Genomic DNA, 20,381 nt, shown 5'->3' with positions numbered 1-20,381 from the left:
AGAAAAGTTGTACTAATCCACACATCTATCAGTAGAGTAAGATAGTGCCTGCTTCCCTGAGCCCTGGCCAACTTTGGCTATTATAAAATATAAACATGCAAGTAAGTGTGTGTACAGCTGTATCTAGATGGAAATTTAATGGGTGGAAATGGTATTTAATTGTTTTAATATGCATTTCTAGTGCAAATTACTCCTGAGCGTCAACAGTTTTCTGTTAGCTGTTGGCGTTTTCTCTTTGTAAATTATATGTGGTTCTCAGCATGGTTTTCTAAAGGGCTGTTTCTCGTTTTCATATTTACTTATAAAACCCTCTTTATGTTAAGCGCATTAACTTAGTTTTGTCATATATGCAAATATGAGCTTCTGTGGAACCCTTTCAAATGACTAGAAATTCAAGGGGGAGTTTAAAGAAAAAAACATGTGAAATGGGATGGTCAACTTACATTTCATTAATAAGGGCAGCAGGCTTCTCTCTTCCCTGAAAATTTTGTTACTCAAACTGTGTACCAAGAAGCAGATGTGTGAAAAAGAGTCTGGACTTTGAAGTTAGACAGACTGAATTTCAATCCTAGCAATGCCACTCTTTAGCTGAGGGACCTGGGACAGATTAGCCTCTGCGAGTCTCAGATGTCACTCCTGGGTAACAAGAATCCCTCTGGCCTTGTCTGGAAAGGTCAGTAGCTTATAGGTAGTGCTGGTGCAGAGGTGGTGGTCTGTAAATATTCATTCCCCTTCCGCATCCCTCAAAGATGTGTTGTTCTAGACACTTCTGTGTATTCTGTTTCAATAAGGAATGTATATATTTCACTCAGCTAGTAGTCACACATGAAATCATTCATTAATATTTTCCAGGCCGGGCGCGGTGGCTCAAGCCTGTAATCCCAGCACTTTGGGAGGCCGAGACGGGCGGATCACGAGGTCAGGAGATCGAGACCATCCTGGTGAAACCTAAGATGGTGAAACCCCGTTTCTACTAAAAAATACAAAAAACTAGCCGGGCGCGGTGGCGGGCGCCTGTAATCCCAGCTACTCAGGAGGCTGAGGCAGGAGAATGGCGTAAACCCGGGAGGCGGAGCTTGCAGTGAGCTGAGATCGCGCCACTGCACTCCAGCCTGGGCGACAGAGCGAGACTCCGTCTCAAAAAAAAAAAAAAAAAAAAAAAAGGCTGGGCGCGGTGGCTCAAGCCTGTAATCCCAGCACTTTGGGAGGCCGAGGCGGGCGGATCACAAGGTCAGGAGATCGAGACCACAGTGAAACCCCGTCTCTACTAAAAATACGAAAAAAATTAGCCGGGTGCGGTGGCGGGCGCCTGTAGTCCCAGCTACTCAGGAGGCTGAGGCAGGAGAATGGCGGGAACCCGGGAGGCGGAGCTTGCATCGTGCCACTGCACTCCAGCCTGGGCAACAGCGTGAGACTCCGTCTCAAAAAAAAAAAAAAAAAAAAAAAATTTCCAAATAGGTAAATATGATAAACGTATAAATGAGAGTAGAAAAATTCTTAGTTAACCATGTGTATCTGAGTCTAGGAGCAATTTTAATTTTCAAGCTCAGGGATAATATTAGCAAATTAGGATCTGTTCTATAAAAGCGGTAGACAATGTAAGATATGGCATTCTGGAGAAAAATGGAACAGACGGCCTCATATCCTCAGAAATATTTTGATTTTAAACAGCTTTAAACAAAATCTCAAAATACTCGCACTCTTTCATTGAGAACTTAGGTCTCAATCTGTTCTTTTTTCCCCTCTAGGTGTGGCTGGATCTCCTAAAACCCATTGTGAAACAGATTAGAAGTAAGTATATACCATATGTTTAATAGTGATGTGAAATCTGAAGCCAGACAGTTTCATGTCTTGACATCTCTTGCCCTGTGGCATGAAGCACTAGAAACGCAAATTCTTCTACCCCATAATTGCTTTTCATCATCCACTAATCCATGTACTGTTAAAATGTGTGTCTTCTGCAGTTTTAATGTGTAACAGTTTGGTAATCAAAACCGAGCTTGGAAAATAAAATATCGTTTTGATTAACAACTGAAGCCTGCTATTATCTTAAACCCCAGAATAATTGAGCTTGTCTTGTCTATGCCATTGTTCCTTTCTGTCACTTTCGAAGGGGAGAGGTGGAGCCATTTATTCCTAACATCGTTTTTAGGTTTTTGGTCCTTCCTCTTCAAAGCCTGTGAAATCAGAATGCAAGTATTGTTTGGTTAAAAGGGTCGCGGAAAATGTGTGTGCGTGTGTGTGTGTGTGTGTTTTTCTGAGTAGCAACAGAACCCTGAAGGGAGCCTGGCATGTATGCATTTAGACTGTGTGTTGGAAAGAAAAGATTAAGGAATGTGTAGGGGAGGAACAAAGAAAAAGAATGCTTGCTTTTTCTCTCTCTTCTTGTGTCTTCCCTTCTCTATTCTCAGATTTTTGTCAGGACAAAAATCTGAGAATACTGTGTCCTTTTAGTTGAGCATGAAGCTTACGATACCTGAGGGATCATTTGTATGTCTGATTAAGAAACCCCACTGGGCCACTTACAGCAATTTATGTGGATATAATAAACACGCAGCACAATTTCTGCGTGGTCCTTGCACAATTGAAATTGATGTTGATCATCTACAATTTAAATTAGGCAGTTACTGACAATGAAATGGCCATCATTTAGTATTTGCTGGGTGTCCCGAACATGCCTGGCAGGCAATGACTAATGTTGGGGGCGAAGAGAAGCCCCCCGGCCTCATGGGCCCAGGTAGCATAGAGTCTAGAAGATTGACATTTGTCCCCTGCAGGAAGGGAGCTGCTAACAGTGGGAAGGTATATCTTTGGCTCAGACCTGAAGACAGAGTTGACTGTGGTCGGGTCAGAGCTGGAGCATTAGTGCAGTTGTCTCTTCCATATGCTGTGACAGGCCACGTGTGACAAAGCTGTCACTTGGCATTGAGTGCTAGCATCTTCCTAGTTTCAAGTTTTCTGAGGATCTGAGTAGCCACTCAGTGAAAATTGCAGAGAATAAGTAGCACAGCCTTCTCGTCTTCCTCATTTTGCTACTGTTATTTTGTGCTCCAGAATTGACATGGAAGAGTTTATTAATTTTCATGCCTTGTTTTTTTTCTCCCGATTTTGTAGGTATTGTCAACATCTTTATTTTATGTCATTTTTGCATTTTTTTAAACTTGAATATGTGATCACAGAAATTATAATACATAATTACTATTTGTATATGATCGTGAAACGTAAAACAGACATGTTTCTGCTTTTGTAATACTACTGCTAAAATTTGGATTTCATTATGGTATCTTATATTTCATAGAACATAAATATATTGCTATCATTCCAAATGGCAGACCTTTTAAGATGGCTTATATTGTAGCTTACGCGTCAAAACAAAAAAACCCCAACCCAAATCGCAGAGGATGATGATGATGACTATTATTATTTTTGAGATGGAGTCTTGCTGTGTCACCCCAGGCTGGAGTGCAGTGGCACGATCTCAGCTCACTGCCGTCTCCGCTTCCTGGGTTCAAATGATTCTCGTGCCTCAGCCTCCCGAGTCGCTGGGATTACAGGCGCCCGCCACCACGCCCAGCTAATTTTTGTATTTTGAGTACAGACAGAGTTTTGCCATCTTGGCCAGGCTGGTCTCAAACTCTTGGCCTCAGGTGATCTGCCCACCTCGGCCTCCCAAATTGCTGGCATTACAGGTGTGAACCACTGCGCCCGGCCACAGATTATTATTTTGTAGTCTGTTTGTCCTGTTTTATTTCTTTTTTTTTCTTTTTAATTCTGAAAAGTTACTCATCTTATTCAATCTCTCCCCTGCCCTTGCTCCCTATCTACTTCCTGGTTTTGTCTAAACTCATTGGTAAGAGGGTTTATAAGATACTCATAAAGGCCTTGGCTGGCTGAGACAAAGCCAGGGCCACGTCTGGTGTATCTTTTCCCCAGAGCTCAGAAGAGCACCAAAAGGCTGAAAACATATTTGATGAACGCATTTGCAACTGTACCTTATAAATAGTTAAATATAATGAATTGCATAACTGATGTACATTTTCATTATTTGGGTAAAAGTAGCCAATTAGATACATTTTTGAAGATAAATGACTTTATTTCAAAAAACCTAGATAAAATTTAAGTCTCCAGAGAAAAAGTTTAATAGCTCGATGTGGTACTTTGGTCATAGTATTTTTTTTAAAAACGAATCTCTCTTTCCCCACAATATGGAAGAGTGAATTAGTGGCTGAACCTGGCCAGTTGTTAAGTGACTTGGAAAATGGCAGATGTGCTCTTGGGAGCTTGGAATGAGATGCGTTATTTGTATTTGTAAAGTCTTTTTCTTTAATGGCATTTGAAACACAAGTCAATAAATGCTTTACTTCTTTTTCTTCTTCTTCTTTAGGGCCAAAGCATGTTGTTGTTAAGTTTGTGGTGAAATTCTTTCCGCCTGACCACACACAACTCCAAGAAGAACTCACAAGGTTAGTGGTTTGGAAACTGTATATTTTTTTGCTACAGGGTACAGAGGAAAAGAGAAAATGAATGTTCTCAATTAATGACACAAACATTTTCATAATGTTTACTTGACCAGCATCTGTTCTGTACTGAACAGTTTAACCTTCCTCTTTCCCAGTCCTGCTTACAAAAATGGTGGAGGGGGAAGTACTGTTTTCCCTAAAGCCTGATTTCTTGCGATATGAAGTGAATCCTGGGCTTACACTCTGTTGATATCATATTTTCCATCTTATATGTCAATCATATTTTCCATCTTATATGTCACATCATGGACTGTTTTGGATGTGAATCTCTTCTGTGAAACCAACACGTCAACTCAGAGTTTATCTTTGCCGCTGCCGTGGGTGGTGGATTTGGCAGGAACCGGAGGTCAGTTCTTTTGAAAGTGGCTGAGTGGGAGAAGTGCAGGCGTTGAGTCAGACCTAGCTTCGGCCACCATCCTGCCACTTGCTGTGACGGGCCAGTTACTTTCTCCCTTTGTGTTGCCATTAATTCCTCTCTTACAGTGCAGACTGTAATGCTCACTTGGCAAGAGTGGTTTTGAGGATAAGCAGTATTATACTAGAGTAGCTGGGATCCAGTAGGGACACTAAATGGTAACTATCATCACCACCATTGTCATCACCATCACTGTTTGCATTGTCGTCATCATCACCATCACCATCGTCATTATCACCATCATCACATCATTACTTCTACTCATTTTATATATACTTTTTTTTTTTTTTGCAACGAAGTCTGTCTCTGTCGCCCAGGCTGGAGTGCAGCGATGCAATCTCGGCTCATTGCAACCTCCGCCTCCCGAATTCAAGTGATTCTCCTGCCTCAGCCTCCTGAGGAGCTGGGACTACAGGTGCATACCACCACACCCAGCTAATTTTATATTTTTAGTAGAGACAGCGTTTCACCATGTTGGCCAGACTGGTCTCGAACTCCTGACCTCAAGTGATCCACCTGCTTCAGCCTCCCAAAATGCTGGGATTATGTGCATGAGCCACTGTGCCCAGCCTCATTTTATAATTTGAGGCAAGACTGTCCATGTTCTAAAAGAGGGCAGAGCTGGCAGGAACATGTGTAGATAAAATGATTCCCTTTCAAGAGCATCCCTCAGAGGACACTCATCTGAGCAGCCTAATTCTTATCACACATGGTTTTCAAGCAGTGACCGTTTAATACCAAGGCCATCACATCCTTCCTCATCCCTCTCAGTACAGAGCACAGTATCTTGGGTCATCATTGATCATCATTTATCAAAGGGATGAAGATATTGATATCTTAGCAATATTTATTAAGTGTGCCCCGTGTGCCAGCATTGTTCTGGGCGCTGGGAATGCAGTGATGACAAGACAAGAATACTCTCATGGAAACAGAGAAAGCGATTCAATAAACAGGATAATATCAGAGAGCGGCAAGAACTCTTTAGTAATTGACGTAGGAGGATGTGATAGAGGTGCCTGGGTGATGACTTCAGCTTGCTTGGTCTGGGATGCCTCTTGAGGAAGTGAGAAGGAGCCATCAGTCATTTACTGAGAAAGAGCTTTCCGGAGAGATGGAGCAGTCAGTACTCTGCCCAAGGCGAGAGTCAGCTGCAAGCATTCAGATACATAAAGGAGGGCCAGCATGGCAGGAGCATTGGGAGCACCATGGTGAGGAAGGAGTGAGGCGTGATGCACATAGTGTTGAAAGATCGGCTGCCATGTGGATGTTTTAGGGGGAGAAGCAGAGTCCCGGGGCATCCTGTGAGGAGGTGGTCACAGTGGTCTATTGCCATGATGGGGGCAAAGAAGCCGCCAATAGGTAGCAGTGGAAATGGAGGGAAGTAGTTGTGTTTGGAACAGGTACTGGAAGCAGGGTCACTCTGTCTTGGTGATGAGGTGGTGGTGGACTCTGAGGGAGGGAGAGGGGGCGCTTAGATTTTTGACCTGAGTGACTGGGGGGAGATGGTGTTAGGGGTTACTCAAGTGAGAAAAGGATGGAGGGAAGTGGAGGACTGCGGGGGGAGTGGAGAGTCAGGGTGTTTCTGGCCAGGTCACGTTTGAGGTACCTGTTAGATGTCCCATGACCACAGCAGCGGCAGGAAGGACAACAGATACAAGAACGTGCAGCTCCGGGGAGACAGTGAAGAAGACTTCCCACCGCTTCATGTTTTCTGAACGAGTTGCTGCTAATCATCCACGTCCAGTTAGAATCCTCAAATCAGCAAAGAAGGCAAAGGCAGCCGGGAATTGGCAGCAGCCTTCTGGGAGCTACCTGCAGAGGAGGCACAGCCCGAGCTGCTAAGCTGAGCAACACAGGACGGAGGGCTGGCTGACCACAGGAGGGCCTTTTACTGAGGCTGCTGGGTCTTGGTTTACTGGGGCTGGTTTTCCTGTCGTTGAAACCTGCATTGCCCTGAGCTCTGCGTGCTGAAATAAATCTAAGGGCAGGTCCGGCTGTTGGAGGAATGTCGTCGTGTTTGGAATAAGCAGCGTCAGTAGCGTGCCTTTTCTTCATGTGAATCAACAGGCCTCTTTCTTGCTCAGGAAGTTGGAGGCACAAATCCTGTATCCCCCTACCCCCCGTTTTTTTTTTCCATTAAAAATTCTGTTTTGCAAATAGTTTTGCACCTTTTCAGTGTTTGTGAATCACTGTCTCTAGAGGTTTGCAGTTGTCTACCAGTCTGGCCCTTGCTCTGAAACTCCATACAGCTTGTTACCATCAAGCCGCATGTGCCCGGTGCATGGCCAGCGCCTCTGTCAGTGCTGAGAAATTCCTCAAGTTACACGAGCTCAGCTGGACGGAGCAGGGTTTTGTTGGTTTTGTTGTTTTTGTTTTCTGGCACCCAGTGTGAACTGACATTTAAGAAGTCTTTTCCAAGGAGACAGTTCTTTTGGCTCACTGTTGAATAAAATTGATCTGAAATTGACCTGAAATTCCTAAGGTATTTATCGTCTCTCCATCACTCCCCACTTGGCACAAGGCACAGAGAACCTCACAGGGCCGATGTGTTGGGACTCTCGCATCTCAAATTCCTATAGAAGCAAAAACGGACTGACTATTGAGATTTCAGGTGCTGTTCTTTGGCAGATGGTGAATGAGGGGATGTTGGGAGAAGCTGCATGTCAGCTGTGCTTTGTGATAAGGGATGCATATACAGAAGTGGGACAGACAGAGAAACTGGCCTGTGGTTCTGCAAAGCATAAGTGACTCTAGCCCCGTAGTTAATGCCTTGGGCCTCCAGGAATAGCTCTCTCAGCTTCCCATTGATATAGATAGGAGATTAAATTGCAGTCTGCTGTTAAACAAGAAGCTGGATTCTTTTCTATTTATTGAACTGCAAGTGGAATGCCATCCTATTGACAGCAGCACCCAGACATCTAGAAGGAGAAGCGTATTGACTCCTGGGTGCAGCTTGAAAACAGCAAGTGGGGTCTTTGGAAAAGATGATCCCAGTTTTTCTTTTTCTTTTTCTTTTTTGTTTTGAGATGGAGTCTTACTCTGTCGCCCAGGCTGGAGTGCAATGGCATGATCTTGGCTCACTGCAACCTTCGCCTCTTGGGTACAAGTGATTCTTCTGCATCAGCCTCCCAAGTAGCTGGGACTACAGGCACATGCCACCACGCCCAGCTAATCTTTGTATTTTTAGTAGAGACAGGGTTTTACCATATTGGCCAGGCTGGTCTCAAACTCCTGACCTCATGATCCGCCCACCTCAGCCTCCCAAAGTGCTGGGATTACAGTTGTGAGTCACTGCGTCCTGCCAGATGATCTCAGTTTTTCTTATTGCATGGCTTGGAATCACTTTCCTTGTGCCCAGTTTAGCCACCCTTTGTTCTTCCCCTTTTCTCTGGCATCCCGTCTTCAGTTGGATCCAGCTTCTACTTGCCTGTGTTCTTATAGGTGAGGGGACCCTATCAGAACCTGCTGCTCTGTGCCCTGCGCGTCCTGCTGAAGTGTTCTCTTAGACTGCAGGGGAATTGTAAATTGCTTATATTTAATAAGAAAAGAGAAGACGGTGGTCTTCCAGATGAAATAAATTACTCTTACTGAAAGCAAGGCATCAAATAGGTGTGATGTGTGACTCTTGCTGTCCCTAGAAGTGAAGTCCCTCTGTCTGCTCCTGCCACAATCATTGCCACTCTCCTCATGTCCACCCTTCTGCTAAGGAAACTTGATCGCATTTTGAGCACTTTATGTTTTCATTGTGTCTTCCGGTTTAATTTTATTTAGTGCCCAGCAAGTAAAACTTAGCCTCTGGCTCCTGTGAGACTGATTGGAATTGCTTCAGTGGACAGTACTAAAGGTGTTGCAAAATCTCTAAAGTTAGCATCACGGCCAGCGTGCTCAGCTTACAGCTCATGGTAAGAAAAGTGGACAGAGTTAGTACCCAGGAAGCTACTTCTCATGTTACAAGGGCCTTGGAACAGGAAGAGGCCACGTAATCAGGGAAGCCACGTTCTTCCCTCAGCCTTTAAAATAACCATATGCCCTCCTAGTAAATGTGTGCGTTTTCAGAACCTGATGCCATCTTGCAGCCTTTGTGCGATTGTCACCAAAGGTCCCCAGAGCCTGCCAGACTCTGCCCGTGCATTTGTCCCTGAAAACCTCTTTGCGAACACAGAACCTCATGTTTGAGATGATAAATGGTAAAATATTCAGAATGTCCTTTTAAAGCAGGTAAAATATTCAGAATGTCATTTTAAAACATGAAGCCCTCCTGTTTAATGAAAAACCAACCACACAGATTAGAATTAAAACCTGTAGCTCTACAAAGTGTTGGGCTCAAAAGACAGTAACTATAATCCAGCATGATAGTTTGTATTCCCTCCTACCATATGAGGTTCAGATTGTTTTCTATTCTCTGCTTTTCTTCCTTTGACTTTCCAGAGACAGACATACACACACTCACACACACACACACACACACACACAGAGACAGAGCGAGAAAGGGGGTTGGGAGGAGAGACAGAAGGGTAGAGCAAGAGAACAGGAATAAAATTAGGGAGGTCAGAGAAAGGCCTACTGGTAGGTCTGTAGTCTGTAGGGTGCTTTTTGCTGGTTATACAATTGCTGCTGTGGTTTTTTAGTTCTTAATAATAAAACTTCCTAAATGACTTAAAATGGATTATTCTTTTATTTTTAAAAACTGCCAACTTTTATTGAATATTTTTGTTCTAATAGTGTTTTCCATGTATCTTATTTAATTCTTATGGAAACCTCTGTGTCTAATACTGTTAAAGGCCCTTTTGAAAATCAAAAATACCCTTTCATTATTATTATAGTAGTAAATATACATTGTAGAAAGTTAGAATAGACATATGAATAAGACTAAGAAAGTAGAAACACGGCATTCCCATTGCCCATCAGATTAGTAAGATAGCCTTTCTGAATTTTTCTATGCATGCATATGTACTTTTCCTCTCATCTAATACATTGGCCATATTCAAATTTCCCTATTTATCCCCTAACTGTCCTTTATATCTGTTTATTCTAAAATAAGATTGGCTAGGCACAGTGGCTCAGGCCTGTAATCCCAGCACTTTGGAAGACTGAGGCAGGAGGATCTCTTGAGCGTAGCAGTTTGAGACCAGCCTGGGCAACACAGGGAGACCTGTGTCTACAAAAAATTTTAAAAAATATCTGGGCATAGTGGTGTGTACCTGTGGTCACAGCTACTCAGGAGGCTGAGGCAGGAGGGTTGCTTGAGGCTGCAGTGAGCAGTGATTGCACCACTGCACTCCAGCCTGGAAAACAGAGCAAGACCCTGTCTCAATCAGTCAATTAATCAATCAATTAAAAACAGATCCACTCTAGGACCACATATTGTATCTAGTTAACATGTCATCCAGACCTATGTAGGTTAGTCCCTCATTTTCTTTTCCTCATGAAAGCATCTTGTTGAAGAAATTGGACCAGCTACAATACCCTACTTTCTGAATTTGCCTGCTAGCTTTCTTGTGGTGCTGTTTAACTTGTTCCTCTATCCTTTGAATTTTTCCAAAACTGGAAGTCATAATCTATTTTATGCTGCTATATAGGAATACCCGAGGCTGGGTAATTTATAAAGCAAAAAAGTTTATTTTGCTCATGATTCTGGATGGCTAAAAAGTTCAAGATTGGGCATTGGCATCTGGTGAGGGCCTCAGGCTGCTTCCACTCATGGGTGCAGGCAAAGGGGAGCCGGCATGTGCAGAGATCACATGGTGGGAGAGGACGTGGGCAGAACGGGGAGGTGCTAGGCTTTTTGTAACAACCAGCTCTCACAGGAAGTAACAGAGTGAGAACTCACCCCCAAGGGAGGGCATTAGTCTATTCATAAGGGATCCACCCCAACGACCCAAACACCTTTCATTGGGTCCCACCTCCAACATTGAGGATGAAATCTCAATATGAAGTTTGGAGAGGACAGGAAATTGATTCTGGGGCTTGACTGACACCGTTGAACATTTGGGCTGGAGTCTGTCATAAGTGATGTTGTGTACTTCATATTTCATTAATGATTAGAGATTGTTCATTGCATTCAGGTGGTGACATTCTGATTACTCCATTGTAGGAAAAGTCGTGTTACCTTTGCCCTATGTGAATGTCCAATCCCCTACATGGTTTTTTCACCCATTGATAATCCTTGCTGGAGGATTATCAATGGTTTATCAATAATTTCTTTAGAGTTTGTGGAATGAGGATTTTCTAATTCTATTATTCTTGCTATGTTATAAATTGGCACTTACAATTTTTTGCCAAATACTTGAGGCAAAATTTTACTTTATGGGAGATAAACCTGTAAAACCTTTCTTCAACTTCTTGGCTGTCCTGAAACACCCTTTCCTCTGGCCAGGCAGCTTACACACTCAATTCTTTGCCTTGAGTTACCAATTTTAAATAAGGAGATGCTTTGATCTGCCTGGAATCTACTATGTCTCCAAGGCCCTATCTCTCTGTCCTTCCAACAGGTAATTGTTTTTTGTTGTTTTTGTTTTTTAATTTTTGTTGTTTTTTGAGACGGAGTTTTGCTCTTGTCACCCTGGCTGGAGTGCAATGGCACGATCTCAGCTCACTGCAACCTCCGCCTCCCAGGTCCAAGTGATTCTCCTGCCTCAGCCTCCCGAGTAGCTGGGACTACAGGGGTGCGCCATCACATCCAGCTAATTTTTGTATTTTTAGTAGAGACGGGGTTTTGCCATGTTGTCCTGGCTTGTCTTGAACTGCTGACCTCAAGTGATCCACCCGCCTTGGCCTCCCAAAGTGCTGGGAGCCACAGCATGCGGCCCCAACAGGTAATTGTATGAGGGACAGAATCTGATTGCAAAGGGTGCTACTGAGAGGACGCTGTTCTCAGGCCGCAGGTAAACTAGATTTCTAAAAATCAGTTTGTATCATTATTTTCACATCCATTATAACATTGTACAGGTTTGGTTTGGTTTTGTGTTGTTGTGCTGGGGCGGGGGGCGGTGGTATCTATGACTTTATATATCCTTTGTGTTACAAGCAGTCCAATTATACTCTTCATTACTTTTAAAGTATAATAAATTATTATTGACTATAATCCCCTGTTGTGCTATCAAATATTAGATCTTCTTCATTCTATCTCACTTTTTTGGACCCATTAACTCCCCATTCCCTCCCACCCCCTACCTTTACCAGCCTCTGGTAACATCATTCTACTTTCTGCTCCATGAGTTCAATTGTTTTAACTTTTAGCTCCCACAAATAAGTGAGAACATGTGAAGTTTGTTTTTCTGTGCCTGGCTTATTTCACTTAACATAATGCCCTCCAGTTCCAATCATGCTGTTGCAGATGACAAGATCTCCTTGTTTAAGGCTGAATAGTAATCCACTGTGTATACATACCCCATTTTCTTTGTCCGTTCATCTGTTGATGGACACTTAGGTTTCTTCCAAATCTTGGCTGTTGTGAATGGTGCTGCAGTAAACATGGGAGGGCAGACATCTCTCTTGACATACTGTTTTCCTTCCTTTTCGGTACACACCTAATAGTGGGATTGCCGGGTCATATGGTAAACTATTTTTAGTTTTTTCAGGAACCTCCACGCTGTTCTTTATCATGGTTGTGCTAATTTACATTTCCACTGATAGTATATAAGGGTTTTTTTTCCCGCCATATCCAAGCATTTGTTATTGCCTGTCTTTTGGACATAAGCCATTTTAACTGGGATGAGATGATATCTCATTGTAATTTTGATTTGCATTTCTCTGATGATCAGTGATGTTGAGCACCTTTTCATATGCCTGTTTGCTATTGCACAGTTTTTACTTAATGTCTTTGATTTACAAATATCTTTTTTCTCTTACACCAAAAATGTTGACATGCTTAATACCATAATATAAAGAAAAGAATTGACCAGGCGCAGTAGGTCATGCCTGTGATCCCAGCACTTTGGGAAGCCGAGGTGGGCAGATCATGAGGTCAAGAGATTGAGACCATCCTGGCCAACATGGTGAAACCCTGTCTCTACTAAAAATACAAAAAATTAGCTGGGCATGGTGGCGTGTACCTGTAATCCCAGCTACTCGGGAGGCTTAGGCAGGAGAATTGCTTGAACCCGGGAGGTGGAGATTTCAGTGAGCCAAGATCGTGCCACTGCACTCCAGCCTGGTGACAGAGCAAGACTTTGTCTCAAAAAAAAAAAAAAAAAAGATAATGGATTTTTACAAATCTGGTAACTGGGTCTTACGGAAGTAGTTACACCACAAAAAGACACCCCCTTGTTTTTCTCATTTCATTGGCAATCCTCTGACTCATCATAATAAATTGCTGTTATTGTCTGAGCCATAGAACCATGTTAGAGTATGGATGAAGGATTCTGTGAAAAAAAAAAGGTAAATATTTCCTATACCCTGCAAAAATACATAGCATACTAGGTTATGGTCTCACATTTTTATGGCTCTCTCTCCCCATATAAAATGAAACATATTATTCATACTGTGAAAAGATGGTAGCATATGTCTCTTTGTATTTTGGAGGGAGATACTTACACTGTGGTGAATGGCAGCTGGAATCCATTCCAGCCCATGCAGACTTCCTGGTTGGGGTTTGCAACCTTCTCCCTGGCCTCTCACAGTGAGGCCAGGTTCCCAGAGACCTCATGCCCTCTTTGCCTGACGCCCAGCTCTGTCGATCTTTGCAGGTACCTGTTCGCGCTGCAAGTGAAGCAGGACTTGGCTCAAGGCAGGCTGACGTGTAATGACTCCAGCGCAGCTCTCTTGATTTCACACATTGTGCAATGTAAGTTCTATTTGTTTCCTTTGAAAATCATGTTTGAAATTACACAGTGATCCAATTGATGGGAAAAAAAAATCATATCCACCAAAAAAGAAAGTGTCAATATCTTTGTGTTCTTTTTGCTGTTCGTATGAAGGCCTGCGGGTGGAAGAGAAAAGCAATACTCCTGATGTCATTTCATATGCATATCCCCAAATGTTAACCCTTGTACTTCCTGTTCAGGTGTTTGTCTTTCTTCAAGGACTAGTACACAGTTGATACTTCAGTTGTCTCAAAGAATAAGCTTGGATGGATGCTTGCCAAATAGACTAAACTTGTTCTGTCCTTTTCGTGGATTTAAACTTTATCATTGAATATGGCATAGTAGCCTTAAGACATAATACTGCCACAGATTTCACTTCTCTCTAGAGATTCTTGCTCTCCAGAATTCAGTAAATCAAGACTCATGCTGGGTTAATGGAGCTGGACCCCGGATGTTTCAATTTGCCTTAATACAGACAAAGGATAAATCAGATTGTGCTCATCTCAAGGCTTGCTGACAAGCCACCTGGGTGTGTTTTCCCTCTTGACCAAGGCAGAAATTACTTGAAATAAAATATACACATTATGTTTCGGAAAGGTAATTGTGAGTATAACGCTCAGTGTATAAGCACTACTATGAAGGAAAGTTGTGTTATCATATCACCTTTTACATTTCCACTGTATATGAATTAGTCTCATATAATCAGTCCCCTCCTATCCTGATATGTGCCTAGTTAACTAGATTTACAAAGGTTTATAGGAAGTGTCACTCTTAGTAGTCAAAAAATTGCCTTAGTCTAATACAGTAAGGTGTTTCAGTAGACGATGCGTATCTTCTTGTTTTTTGAATATGATCACTTAATAGATAGGTGTTTTCTTACCAATTTGAAAAAAGTGACATGGGCAAGAAAAAAAAATAAGTATCTTTATTAAGCCTGACCATGTGCCAGCACTATATATATATATGTATCTATATCATCTCATTTAATTGTCCTAACAGCCCCCGAGATCAGGTCTGTCATTATCCTGATTTTACGGGGGAGGAATCCTTAGCACAGAACTTAACGTAATTTTTACCTTTGGAGGGAGAGGAGGCTTTGAGTCTGGCTGACCTGATTTCTGTTCATTGGTTGGTGACCCTGGCAGGTTACTAACCCCCCAGCCTCCATTTCTTTTGGAACATGAGAATACTAGAATGTTTTTCATAAGGCTGTAAAAATTAAATGGTAGCATATACAGTTGTCCTTTAGTATCCAGGGGGTATTGGCTGCAGGACCTCCCAAGGACACCAAAAACTGAGGATGCTCACGTCCCTAAAATGAAATGGTGTCATATTTGCATATAACCTACATATATCCTCCCATAGACTGTAAATCATCTCTCGGTTACTTATAATAATGAATGCACTGTAAATGCTATATGGTTACATTGCATTATTCGGGAATAATGACAGAAAAAAATATCTTAGACGTTTGGTACAGATGCAGTATTTTTCCTTAAGTATTTTCAATCCATGGTTGGTTGAATCCATGAATATGGAACCCACAGATACAGAGGGCCAGCCATACCCAGTACATACTAGGTGCTCAGCAAACATTAATTTCCTTTATCCTTATTCACCTGCAATCCTCCTTTTCCAAACAATATGAAACTTTAAAACGAAGCTTCCTTCTTGAAATAGTAACTTCATAAAATGTCTCTGACCCTTGGCATTTTGTAAGCAGAAGAGAAATTGACCTTACTCAAAGATTCCTGATGCCATTTAGTTGTGTACTTCCTTCCTCCTATGTTTTTTTCCTTAAAGATCTGTTACACTAAAGAGTAGATTTTGGCCAGGCGCGGTGGCTCACGCCTGTAAGTAATCCCAGCACTTTGGGAGGCCGAGGTGAGCGGATCACTTGAGGTCAGGAGTTAGTGACTAGCCTGGCCAAGATGATGAAACCTTGTCTCTACTAAAAATACAAAAATTAGCTGGGTGAGGTGGTGGTGGGCGCCTGTAGTCCCAGCTACTCAGAAGGCTGAGCCAGGAGAATCGCTTGAACCTGGGAGACACCCCACTGCCCTCCAGCCTGGGCGACAGAGTGAAACTCTGTCTAAAAGGAAAAAGAAAAAAGAAGAGTAGATTTTAAGTGTTCTCACCACAAATATATATATAAATATATATATGCTGTAATACGTATATTAGCTTAATTTAGCCATTTCACAATGTATACATATATCAAAAGATGATGTTCACTATAAATATATACCAAAAAAATTTTTTTGTTTTTAGACAGAGTCTCTGTCACCCAGGTTGGAATGTAGTCTGTCAATCACAGCTCACTGCAGCCTCGACCTCCTGGAATCAGGCAATCTTCCTGCCTCAGCCTCCCAAGTAGCTGGCACTATAGGTGCGTGCCATCAGGTCTAGCTAATTTTTTCTTTCTGTCTTTTTTTTTTTTTTTTTTTTTTTGGAGAGCTGAGGTCTCACTATGTTGCCCAGGCCAGTCTTAAACTCCTGAGCTCAAGCCATCTTCCCACCTTGGCCTCACAAAGTGCTGGGATTCATAGGCATGAGCCACCATGCCTGACCAATATGTATCATTTTTATTTTGTCAATTTAAAAAGTGACTTAAAAAAATAAAGATATGTTAACAATAGTGAATTTCACTCGCATATCTGGGAGGAGAGATTTGCTGACATCCAGAAAACCGTGGTCTCAGTCTAGTATACCATTTTCCCTCCCAGAAACCAGCAAGTGGCTCAAAATCCCCAAAGAATCTTCCCTTCTCGAAAGGCAAATAGATGGGTTCAGAAGTTCCCCTGCTGTTTACATGGTATTCGACATACGGTCATGAGACACACAGTATTCTTAAAATCTTACGATATGTGTAAGGCCCCATTTCTGCATTTTTTTAAGCATCCCATGCACTCAGTCATGAAAGGAGGCATTTCATAGAATCTTCGCTGGATTGTGTCGTGGTTTCAATTATTGGTGATTATTGGTAAGGTATAAGGGGTCAAGTCATCTCCCTTTGGCAGAAACTATATTACCGTTAATGGAAAATTATCTCTGGTAAGCTGATGTTTATCTTGTCCGTCTCTGTACACCCAAGCTGATGTCTTATTTTCCTGCCTTCTTTCGCTTGAATACATGGACTCTTTAAGATAGTCTGTATTTTTTCATTTGTTCCTCCGTCACTGGCCTTGTATCTTCCCTGCAGTATTTTGAACTTTCAGTTTTCTTTAATTTACTGTGGGTTGACTAAGAAGGACAAACTGATGAAGAGAAGAATCATCTACTAGTTGACACTGATGTAAAGGTCACACGTGGGCAGCATGGAGGCGAGGCAGGGCTGTGTTTGTGCAGGTCGTGTGGTCCCTGCTCTGAGGGTTCCGCGTGGTAAGGTGGGTTTGTCCACGCCTGTCCTCTGGGGAAGTTCCATCCATTTATTAAAATCACAGGATATGGGTTTGCTGCTGTTTTTCCTATTAATTATTTTGCTGAGTAGACTGCTAAGGAATGTAGTATATGCATAAGCTGATGTGACATTTTCAGCATAAAACGTGTAAAAAATAGGAAGTCAGCTGGGCACAGTGGCTCATGTCTGTAACCCCAGCACTTTGTGAGACCCAGGCAGGAGGATCTCTTGAGGCCAGGAGTTCGAGACCAGCCTAGGCAACATAGCAAGACCTCATGTCTACAAAAACAAAATTAGCTTGAGGCCAAGAGTTCAAGACCAGCCTGGGCAACATAGTGAGAGCCTGTCTCTACCCAAAAAAAAAACAAACAAAAAAAATTAGCCAGGTGTGGTGGTATGTGGCAGTAGTCCCGCGTACCTGAGAAGCTGAGATGGGAGGGTCACTTGAACCCAGAAGTCAAGGCTGCAGTGAGCCATGATCGCTCCACCGCACCCCAGCCTGGGTGACAGAGCAAGACCCCGTCTCAGAAAAAAATAAAAGGAAGTCAGATCTTGAGTATGTGTCTGTTTTCAAATTCCAGAAATTTAAGGAGCAGCCTATTTCCATATTTCAAAGAGGAGAGATGTGAGGAGTGAATAAGTTTCATAGTCATGTCACTGTGGAGTGACAGGAGGTCAAGAAAAGACAAGCGACCCAGAAGAAAAGAGAATTAGGTGTCCCCACCCCGATGCCAAAGGAAAAACTGGACCATTAGGCCATCTCTATATGGAATGATGGGAAAGAGTGTGTTCTGAGAATCATAGGAATTAAGAAGCCCAAACATAAAACTCACAGGACATTTCGGATTTAAGGAATTCCTCCATAGACAGTCAAAGCTCATTATTCTCAGATTCTGTCTTTGCAGATTTGCTTATTTACTTGTAACCCCCAAATGAACACTCATGTGCTTTCACGGTCATTTGTGGATATGCCCAGGATGGTGAAAAATGGTAGTCACCTGATGTGCATTCCTAGTGGAGGTCAAATGAGGCAAAGCTCTGCCTTCTGGTTTTTTTCTCGTACTGTTAATAAGTATCCTTTTTATGGTCTATTTAGTGCCACACTTCTTGCATTTTTGTGTGTACTGTTGGTGATTTCACTGTTTAAACAGTCCCCAGGCGTTGTGCGGAAGCGCTGTCTGTCTTGTGTCCCCGCGTGCAGCGCCATCTGCCTGATAGAGCAAATGTGTGTTAGGTAAGCGGCATTCAGGCATGAGTTCAGCTGCTCTTGGCCATGAGCTCAGTGTGAAGAAATTGGCAATGTGTATTTAAGATGGCTTTCAACAGAAACACACATAAGACACGGCCAGTTAACTGAAATGTTGTTTCAAGACTACTGGAGGAAACTCACCCCATATTTCCCCTAGGAGAAATGATTCAGGAATGGCTAATTCAGTGTTTATGGTAACCTTATAGATCATAACTGCCTCGAATAATGAGCATCAACTGCATTTCCTTGGGACCAGATAGAAGGAATTGCAGAGAAGCCAGGCCCTCTATTGTCAAGGCGACAGATAATGATGGCAGTATGACCAGGCATGCCCCCATTTCTGTGCCATTTTCTGTGATGGAGGGTGGCAATTTTACTCTATTTAGGAAGAGAGAAATCAGTCCAGAAAAGGCAGTTAGGAAATAGTGTTGTTGGTCTTTCGGATGATGAGGAAGCAAGCAAGGGAGGGGTTCTTCCAGTGCCCCAGCTGCTGCCAGGTGTGGTGGCATGGCTTTGTGCAGAACAGATATCCTCAGTGGGTGTGATTGATGACAACACCCAGGCCATGTCCTGCTTGATTATTGGAGTGCATTGCCCTAGGTGTGACAAGCTGCTTCATGTGACAGAATGAAAGGTGAGTTTCATAGCAACAGTTCCCTTGGTTTTTATCGAAACAGCTGGGCTCAGGTCATTAGGCTATTTTTTATTAAGCTTGTTTTACAGTATATGTGATACAAAGAAAAAGGTGTACTGTCTCAGAGGTGTGACAGTGGGTGTACACTGACCTTGAGCTAGTGTTGTTAAGGCGCAAGTCTGATTTTAAAGCTCTATCTATCCTTTCCTTTCCACATTCCAGCAGTATTGAGGACTGTCTTGAGGTTATGCGAGAAAACAAGGTTATGTGAGAATCATATTTCTCATAGATAAAAACGTGTAAGACTTTGCAATCTGATCTGTTATTTCTGACAAGACTGCGAAAAGTTCAATAAACTCTTAAAATTTTTTAAGCGTTAGATTATCTACCTTTGCACCCACTGACAATCCTCCTTTCTCTACATGATAAAGCATTTGGGTTTTGCACTAGTCATTGCTAATATATAAGTTTCACTTTGATTTTTACAAAGTCCTGAAGTTTTAGGGCTTGTTAGGAGGTCATACGGTTACCACCCACATGTGTAGAATTTACTGCCAGGCGGATGGGGAGAAAAGAAAAACCGGGAGCAGGTATGGCTGAAGATGGATGATTCTGAGGGTTTTTTTTTTTTTGGACACGGAGTCTTGCTGTGTCGCCCAGGCTGCCGTGCAGTGGCGTGATCTCGGCTCACTGCAACCTGTACCTCCCAGGTTCAAGCGATTCTTCTGCCTCAGCCTCCCCGGGAGCTGGGATTACAGGTGCCCGCCACCACGCCCAGCTAATGTTTGTATTTTCGGTGGAGATGAGGTTTTGCCATGTTGCCCAGGCTGATCTCGAACTCCTGACCTCAAGTGATCCGCCCGCCCTGAACTTCCAAAGTGCTGAGATTACAGAGGTGAGCTACTGCGCCTGGCCTTGAAGCTTCTTTCCGACTGTTAGAGATGAGGAGGAGTGAAAACTGTCTTCTCACGTCACCACAATTGATAAATGTATCCTCGCATCCCGTTTCTGGGATCTAACCCTTCTGATGTTCCCCACCAACTGAACTCACCTTATGTCGTCTGCTAGCTTCTGTTGGGCTAGCTGGGGAATATTGACAGACTGGGAAGTGTCCTTCCTACGTGACCTGTTCTTCTTTCTGTTTCTTTTTAGCTGAGATTGGGGATTTTGATGAAGCCTTGGACAGAGAGCACTTAGCAAAAAATAAATACATACCTCAGCAAGACGCACTAGAGGACAAAATCGTGGAATTTCACCATAACCACATGTAAGTCTCATTCTTGGCTCCATATTCCCTCTGAGCCGGTTCTCTCTGCCTCCAACCTACATGGGTGTACATCCCAGCCACCCCCCACAGAA

At 42.9% G+C, this 20,381-nt stretch overlaps 1 protein-coding gene across 2 annotated transcripts in view; it reads left to right on the top strand.

Annotated features, from left to right (window-relative positions):
* LOC105477658 (FERM, ARH/RhoGEF and pleckstrin domain protein 1) overlaps positions 1-20,381 on the top strand; it is a 306,384-nt gene that overhangs the window by 220,568 nt on the left and 65,435 nt on the right. For both annotated transcript variants that reach the window (XM_011734259.3, XM_011734252.3), the window contains exons 4-7: positions 1,749-1,791; positions 4,385-4,463; positions 13,623-13,720; positions 20,175-20,289. In XM_011734259.3, coding sequence (XP_011732561.2) covers positions 1,749-1,791; positions 4,385-4,463; positions 13,623-13,720; positions 20,175-20,289 — 335 coding nt within the window. The remainder of the gene's footprint in view (positions 1-1,748; positions 1,792-4,384; positions 4,464-13,622; positions 13,721-20,174; positions 20,290-20,381) is intronic.

Source organism: Macaca nemestrina, chromosome 16 (assembly GCF_043159975.1).
Source record: "Macaca nemestrina isolate mMacNem1 chromosome 16, mMacNem.hap1, whole genome shotgun sequence".
Lineage (NCBI taxonomy): Eukaryota > Metazoa > Chordata > Mammalia > Primates > Cercopithecidae > Macaca > Macaca nemestrina.
This window is presented reverse-complemented; position numbering and strand designations above follow the sequence as displayed.